Source organism: Etheostoma cragini, chromosome 10 (assembly GCF_013103735.1).
Source record: "Etheostoma cragini isolate CJK2018 chromosome 10, CSU_Ecrag_1.0, whole genome shotgun sequence".
NCBI lineage: Eukaryota > Metazoa > Chordata > Actinopteri > Perciformes > Percidae > Etheostoma > Etheostoma cragini.
In genome coordinates, this window is record NC_048416.1 from 13,177,917 (window position 1) to 13,187,000 (window position 9,084).

Below are 9,084 nucleotides of genomic sequence, written 5' to 3' on the forward strand. Positions count from 1 at the left end.
TTGCTTGGTTAGGTTGATGGAGTGTTATGTGACGGACCCTCCCCAGAGAACATTGCATCAACTGTGGTTGACTGTACTAAGATTGAAACAGGCCACATTGGTTTCTTCAGAGTGGGTCTCATTCCTAAATCAAAGGTAATATTAATATCCCTTCTTCTTCTATTCATTCTAAATACTCAGTTTCAGTTCAATGTATGCCTACACTTATACCTTCTGCTTTTGTTTGTTTGCTTTGAAGGTTCTTCAAATTTTCGAGGAGGTTCAGAAGCGACGCATACATGGGCAGATGAATCCTGCTTTTGAAAATGAACCGCAACTGTCCGATACACAAAGAGACAACAGTTGAGGAGAGGACAACGCAGTATTAGTAGTGTCGGGAGGAGGAAGTGAAAACTCAAAAACCATTAACAGTTTCACCTGAACAGAGTTGGGTCACAGTATCCATGCGCTGCTTAAAACTGCTGAAAAATGTAATGTAAATTCAGATATGCACACATAACAATTGTTGTATGCATTGCTGTTTGAGGGAGCTTCATGTTGTACCAAGTACAAGGAAAACGCTACAGGCTTGTCAGGTCAGTGTTTTATGGGGGTAAAACTGATGTTTTTATTATGTTTATCCGAAATTTTTTATAATGCATACATCTAATGGACGTAACATGACTAGCAGGATAACTTTACTGATTTGTGTTTTGTACAGCATGTAATATACACATTTTTTTAATTGTCTTTCTGAAAATTCTATTTTAAATGCATGAATGTACTGTATAGATCTTTATATTATAAAATGTACATGAAATGATTTCTAAAAGCAGATGCAATTATTTATACACTACTCTTAGATTATTGACTGTGTTTTTTACTCTCTTTTATGAAACATACTAATTTACAGATCACTGTATGTTTAAGTAAACAAAACCATAAAATAATGACCTCATTAAACTTTCAATTAAAATGTGCTTCATTGTGTGAATTCTGATTCAGCAGCATTCAAAGTATTGTCACCTGATTCTTCTGTACGACTTTCGGTCGCCTACTACTTGCATACTTACAGCTGCAAAAACCATTCAAATATCAAAATGTTCACCTACTAATTAACATGTGTGTTTGTATTCATTTTGTTCTACAAGTTACACTTTTTAAAATATTTAAAATATTTTTTCTTTTTACATTGAAAGTCAATGGAGCAATGTTTAAATGCTTGGACTTCTTCCACTTCGAAATGCTACTCCTCCCACCAACTTTACCCTAGAGATGTGATTCAAATTTCCCACTGTTCACAAAACATTCAGCTATTATAAAATGATTCAGCAGTTTTTGTTATCACTGTTTAGGTTTAGTGCTTCTATCAGGCTTTTTTCTGTGTTTATAATGGGTGTGTATTGTGTGACTTAGACTTTTTGTGGGTTTTGCATGTTTTCCCTTTCTTTGACATACCATACCAGGGATCTTCAACGACGGGTCTGGGGCCCCTAATGGGGTCAGTGCAGGGGGGTTCCAAATTGTTTTTAATTTTTAAATCTTAACATGAATCCAACGAGTTTGCAAATATAAATCCACACTGCTAATTGGTAAGGTAGTCACAAAGGCCAGCCGCATATATGTTTAACATTAAAAACTTGATTTTTATGATTAGGCTATTAGCTTAGTATGCTATGCAAAAAAGGTATGTGTAAAAGATTTAAGCCACCCTACACGTTATGGTAGGCCCAGTTTAATTCAACTTCATTTCAAACAATTTATGTAGTAGGCGGTCCCTGCTCTGTCTCTCTATCAGTTAAGGGGTACTTGGCTTACATTTTTTTTTCTTTTTTTTTTTTCTTTGACAAATTATACTATGACTTTTAATTACTTTTTCGACATACCATACTATGACTTTTAAATATAACTTTTCGACATGATGTACTATGACTTTTTTAATGACTTTATTCAATGTATTATACTATGACTTTTTTATCACTTTTTTCGACATACTAAACTATGACTTTTGTCATCACGTTTTTCGACATAGGACTATATTTGACATATTTTACTAATACTTTTATCACTTTTATTTGATATTATACCAAGATTTTTTAGCACATTTTTGACACATTATACTGTGCCTTTTTATCACTTTTTTCAACATACTACTCTACTATATATGACATACTATACTATGACTTCCTTATCACTTTTATTCAACATGATAAACCATGGCTTTTCATTACTTTTTTGACATGCATCACTGTGACCTTTTCAACGTACTATAACATCCCTTTTTCATCCCTTTTTGCACATACTGTACTATTCTATTCTTTTCTGCTACTATACAATGACTTTTAATCACATATTTCTACATACTATGACCTTTTTCGATCTGGACTTTTGTTTAAGCTATAGTGCGTAGTTTTTGCCACCCCCATGAGAATTTCTAAGTCATGACAGAAAAACTGTTGGCGCATCCACATGACACAAGCCTTCCATGCCCTCCCTCCTCCAAGCAGTTGCTAGTAGGACACGGAGGATAAAAAAAAAACATGATGATGATAATCTTCACTCGAGTGTCTGAGCGGATAAAAGTCACCGGACTTCTGTACTTTTGGCACCGTAGCCAGATGCTGATCTCAGGGAGCTGTTATCTGAGTGATGACAAACTGGCTCAGGGCATTTATTAGACAATAGGCAAAAATGCATGGACATGCAGGATTTTAAGCTTTTGTCAAAAAGCACTAATCATGAGACTTCACATGGAAAAAGATGAGAAAAGAATCTGCTCCAAAGAACCTTTTCTCAGTTTACAGAGTTTGATGACATCAAACGTACAGTATCATAATTGCCAGCACAACTCTAACCACTTTAACCTATGAAATCCTGAAATTACATAAATGATATTGAAACGTGTTTTAAAAGAATATATTTTAATCAAATGTGCACTGTTAGACTTTGCTGTAATTTCTACAGTTACTTACCACAAAATGCCCAGTAAAATAGTAAGGGTAAAGTATAAGGACTTGAGAAAAGCATTTAAAAAATAAAAATAAAAAATCTGTGTTTTTTTCCATTCTTCCAGTAAAGGCCTATTGCTCACCTATCTTTTCCCAGAATATTTGTGATTGTGAGGGTTAAATAACATACATCGTTTGTCCTCTTTTGTTAGAAAGATTGTGTGAATTTCCATGGGGGATTGCTCTGCAAACAATGCTCTTTACTCCCAAACTTTACTCACTGGAATTTCCTCACATGCTGTTTTATAAAGGCTTTCCCAGTGAAGGTGTTCTATTCAGTTTATCTTCATTATGTCAGCACATGCTTCCCAGTCCCTGTTTAAGAATAACAAAAGTAGGTCACTCACATGCAATGCTCTGACTACTGTGTGTCAAGTAAATCTGTTAAGCTTCAGTTGAGTTCACATTAATGAGGATTGGCATACAGTATATAGATATAAAGTGAAAATATATAGATTTGTACTTATCATGTAGATTAGGATTAAGCTCAATGATTTGTCAAATGAAGATTTTACAACAATCAATTTGACATTAATTATAGCCACAGAGCGGGCCTTAATACAACTGTGCTTATTGAGATTAATCTGACTCAAAAGTGTTACCAGAAGAAACACCTGCAGAAATTAACTTCCCTTGAAGAAATCTTAAAAAAAAGTATTTCTAAGTCTTTCTCTCTTACTCACCTGAAGAATAAATGAACTATTACCAGGAACTAAGAACCATACTGGCCAGGATTTTGTCTTTCACAAAGTTATTTCCTCTCTTTGGGAGTCTGAGTAAACAGGCTGACTCGGTTAAAGTTTACAATGTGTTCTTTCTTTGCACACTGCTAACGACAGGGACAAAAAAAACTGTGCTGCAGAGTGGAAATCCACACACTGGCCCTTAGACTACAACCTCTCACAACAGTGATTAAGACCATTTTATGTGGAAATGGGTGTATGCATATTGACCGTCCCACCAGCATAACACTTGTGCCTGTACTGTTCCTTCTTCAGAAAGCACATTTAATAAATAACACTCAAGATGGTGAATGTTCATAAAGTTGTTTTGTGTTCCAAGTAATGTCAACATCATTTGAAGACTATGAACCATATCAAAATGATGTTCAACGGTTCAACAAGTATTTCACTTGTGAAACTTTGCACTTTAGGAGAAATAGAGAAACACACTTTGTCTTCCCAAAAAGTTGAGAGATAATTCTTTTTTGTCATGCATAAGCATAAGTGACATCTTTCCAGTTGTGGTTCAAAGCAGAATCATCACATATAGACCTGTCTGCATTTGTTAGGATGTAATTGTTTAATTTGAGGTAAAGGTCCAGGAAAAATGGATATACACCAACATATTGTCATGTTTTGTCCCTGTGTCAAGTTTCTGTTTTTAGTTTGTGTCATGTTTTTTTGTTAGTTTTCCCATTTCTTGTTTTATTTTGTAGGTTCTCTGTTCTCCCTTGTGTTGTCTTGTGTTTTTCGGTTAACAAGGCCTCATCTTGGCCTGGGATGAATACTGTTTGTCTAAATACTAGTGCTGTCCGATACAGCAGTACAGAAGCTACATTATGTCACCTTGCAGACTTTCAGAATTCCGAAAAACCCAACTCAAATTTTGAAGAAGATTTATTGTTCATCACACAGTGTATAAATACTGGTGAATGGTTCCTGTAAAAAGCACTTTGAGTAGTTGTTGAGACTAGAAAAGCGTTAGATAAGAGCAGTCCCGTTACAATCTAGTGGCAGTAGCTCAGTCCATAGGGAGATGGGTTGGGAATCGTAGGGTCACTGGTTCAAGTCCCCGTGTGGACCAAAAAGTAGGGAGTGTGGATTGGTGGCTGGAGACATGGGCACTGACAGGTGTTGTCGAGCAAGGCACTATACCTCCCAACCGCTCAGGGCAGCTGGCAGCCCACTCACTCTGACATCTCTTCATTAGTGCATGTATAGATCGTGAGCGTTTGTGTGTAGTTCAGGACTGTGTGTGTGATACTAACAAAAATGTGGACACAGAGTGTAAATTGTGATTTCCCCATTGGGGATCAATAAATATATTAAAATGAAACACTTTATTGATCTAAACAACTCTGCACTACTCTGGTGTGGTAAATGCTGGTATGAATACATGTCCCAACACTGCCTATGCTCCGAGCCATACAGCTAAGGAAGTCTTATGGCCATTTATACATTCTGCTGCTATGGTTGCCATCTGGCCCACCTTTTAACCTTCTTGTCTCCTGTAAGTCCATGAATGGACTCACATTTGTTGTTGTTCAAAGACCAGCTGAGGAAACAAACTTAATCGAGTTGATGTTGGGCAGTTATATGGAATGGCCTAAATAAGGTTGCTAATGGATGTCTGTAAACCTCACTTGACATCTGCTTTATGTGGTAGAACTGTGTACACTGTGTAAACCTTTCTGTCTCTCTGGTGTAGTAATGCCAATTCAAAAGTTTCATCCTCAACTCAGTTATTCTTCAGCTCTGGTTGTTGTCATCTAACTATTTTACTTTGTTAGTTGTTGAATGTAATTGGCTCTGAAACTGCCTAACTTTGCCAGCCCTGGCTCACTTTGAATTTCAGAGCTTCAGCTATAGTCACCATGTTGTTTCATTTTTGTAAAACGTGTTACAGTTTTTTGTTTTTTTTGAATAACCCAATATTACATACAATGTCTTGGTTGGATGTACAGACCTACAAAGGCAACAGTTTGTGATGCAGCCTGAAAAACTCCAAACCCCTGGAGAATAATTTGTGTGAGATCCTCCCTCCTCGGATGTTCAGGGGTGTAACAGAGAACAATGAGTAGTAATAGGTGCCATAATTTATTACATACTTACCGCCTCATCTAGTATAAAAAGTTTAGTTTACTGTCCTTTTGTGAAAATTAAGTGTACAATATAATTCACATGAAAATTAAGACATAGGTGACCCTTGGCAAAAGCCCTGGTCTTGTTTGTGATCTCGTGCAAGCAAGACGTTTTCTTAAGTTTTTCCATTTTGTGGCACAATAGTTTAATCAGCATCAGGACAAGTTTGCGCCAGTGGGCAGGCTTTGGTCTCACGCAGGACTTGTGGTTTGGCTGAGGGCTATGTGGACTTTTAGTTGTTCATATCTTATCACTCACTAGCACGACTGTGCCTGATTCACTTTCGATTGAGCTTTGATCATTTTCACATTGCTCCTGTTTTCTGTTTACCGATTTGGTAATCAAACTGATAGATTGACTATAGCTACTTTATCAGTTTCTTTGGAGATAGTAACTGTGAGGAGAGGCTGGGCTATGCACGGAGCTGCTCCCTCTGCAAGCAGAGCACAGAAGGAAAGCAACATGATCCGCTTTGTGGACTGTGGTGTGGTATTCTTCTCCTCACGGCATGTTTTAATTTGCTTGGTGATCACACTTTACCTTATGGTAAATGCCTATCTGTGTGTTTGTGTGTGGCCTTACAAAGGTATTGAGAACAGAGGGTGGTGCAACATATTTTTATCTTTTGAGTCATGTATCTGGATGTTATCACAAATCACATTCATCAACAAGTCTCACAACAATACTGTGAGTCTTTCAAAGTCAGATATCTCACATACCCTTTCTGTAATTTTGTTTGGGGCACAAGTGGCCAAGGATAATTCAATCTTACATTACCTGATTGATACTTGACAAAAATCGAATTTTGTCATTCAGTCAACCTTTTACCTGAATGATTCTGACATGGCAGTAGGATTAATATGTCTCTGTAACAAGAGTATGGGTTAGAGAGCGTGTACAGTTGCTGTACCGCAAGATACCCTACACAAGCATAATGACAACTTCGTACTGGCTGGCATTGGTATAAGCTATGTCCCATCTATTTCAGTATAGGTCCCGTTCAAAAAGTTACCAACAACACATTCTAAGGCAAAACTCAAGCTTTGCACCAATGTTGAAGATAACGTGTTTACTCACTTTCTCTATATTGCATTTAGCGTTTAGCATCTGTATTCAAAATTAGACTGTTTCGAAATAGCACCATTCTCACAAACCCAGTCATTTGGCATACTTTTCAAAAAGTAATGAGCAATTTATTTATTGAACATGGAGAGCTGAGGTGTTAATGATGGGGTTGGAAAGCCTGTCTCTGAAGATATATAATAATTTTTCTGAGGGACATGTTCCCATTGGTAGATGCCTGTCTGTACACATTAAGTCGGGTTGTGTTTGTACTGGACCTGACAAAGAGAAGGCTTTGTTTCAAAATCTTACCGAACTTTGGGAGGATTGTTGCTTGTGCATGCATCAATCCATCATTAGATATTAAGGAAACATGCTAAGTAGAAAGACTATCGTTTCTGACAAAAATGCTAATGTCAATATTTTTCATTTGGAAATTTCCTTTCCGTGACGGAATTTCTGTTTGTGTTTTGCCCTGTGTGTTGCCCAACTGATCAACTGCCCAATGTAACAGCCAGGCCGGGTTGCCAGATATACCTATAAAAACGCAAATCCAGCATGCTACAGCTGTAACGTTAGTACAGCCATGAAAGCAGCAAATAAACAAACAGGATCAACGGAGATAGATTCCTACTTTTAAAAAAATGGTATGTTTCTAACAGCGTGACCAGCAACGTGACAAACCCCCGGTAAATATTAGACATCCATGTTGTTGGCTGATTTCGTCTTGAACAGGTAAGCATTACCTTCAGATTAATTTATCACGGCTACTAGGGAAGGGCACTTTATGTCATTTCAACATTTGTATACTCACATGGAATTATATAGCTAAAGGACCTGAGTTGTTTACTCATATGCAAAAAAAATGGCGACACAGCCAGTAAAGTGATCCCGAATGGTCTTGGCTAACTCCGCCATGCTAACCCTGCTAACTACTAACGTTACCGGAGGACCAGGCCAGCGGGCCATGTCTGTTTATAATGTGTAGCCTTTTCAGCGTCCATAGCTGACAATGGTGAGTTATTTTAAGCCAAAAGAAGGGGCTGTAAATTGGGAAGAAAGGACCGTGAGTTAGCAGTGTGCTTAGCGATTGTTGCCTTAATTCTAAGCCAATAAAGTGTGTATTTCAGTTTGGTGGAAAGGATGGTGAGGTTGTGGAATTTCTAGTGGTTCCTACTACTGTAATTGTAAGCAGAGAAAGTGTGTCTGTCAGTTGGGTACAAAGCTCTGCCTGAACACGGGCCTTTATGACTGTCAATATAGCCAACATCAAACGTTAGCTACTCCGCTGTGCTGTGAAGTAATGTCTGGCTATGTGAGACAAGCGTCTAGCAACATTGATGTGGATGCTGTGGTTTCCACCTGGCAACCTCCGTGAACTGTCAGTATTACATATTGCACCTTTAAACTAGAGCAGGGACATTTTTTTTTAAGGAAACTTTTTAAAATTCCTTTTATCCCTAACTGGATTTGCTTATCTTTAACTCTCAACTTCAAATTCCGTCAAACTGAAACTGAAAAAGAATCTTGGATAGATATTGTGTTAGTATCTATCTATCATCTTATCTGCAGAAGTGAGGGCCACACCAAACAAGTAGCTGGATTTATTTACTCAAAGGGAATGTCAGTGTCAATACTGCTACTATTGGTTATTTCCTTAATTGATTCTCTTAAGTCTCTGCTTGGTCATGGGAAAGTCCATTGAGGTGTTGTCAGAGACTCCAACTCAGGACAAAGAATAAAATAGAGGTAGAGTTCAAGAGGTAAAAAACACAGGAGATCACAATGGAGAGTGGTGCCAAAGGCAGTCCAGTTTTCGTCCTTCTGTCAACAAAAGCCAAGAATACAAGAACCACAGCATCAGATTGAAGGCCTATGCCTTGGTTGAGCAATCCAAGGTAATTGTCAATAGACATAATGTAAGAAATTCACAAAACACACAAAGAAAACTGCATTTCTTATCACCCATCACTCCACTCCAAGGCTATCTACTCAGTATCACCTTAGAACAGTGTTTTATTATGCATCCAGATGGTATACAGTATATTATACCACATATTCATATACAGTGAGGAAAATAAGTATTTCAACAGCCTATGGTACAATACAGACTCTATCTAATTTTAAAAAACACAGACATAGGGTCTTTCTTATCGGAAAAAACATTATCT

At 37.4% G+C, this 9,084-nt stretch overlaps 1 protein-coding gene across 1 annotated transcript in view; it reads left to right on the forward strand.

The window, feature by feature from the left end:
• LOC117952292 overlaps positions 1 to 957 on the forward strand; it is a 23,180-nt gene extending 22,223 nt beyond the window's left edge. The window contains 2 exon segments of the mRNA XM_034884434.1: positions 13 to 135; positions 239 to 957. Of these exon segments, the coding sequence (XP_034740325.1) occupies positions 13 to 135; positions 239 to 346 (231 nt within the window). The 3' untranslated portion in view covers positions 347 to 957.
• Positions 958 to 9,084: the final 8,127 nt, after the last annotated feature.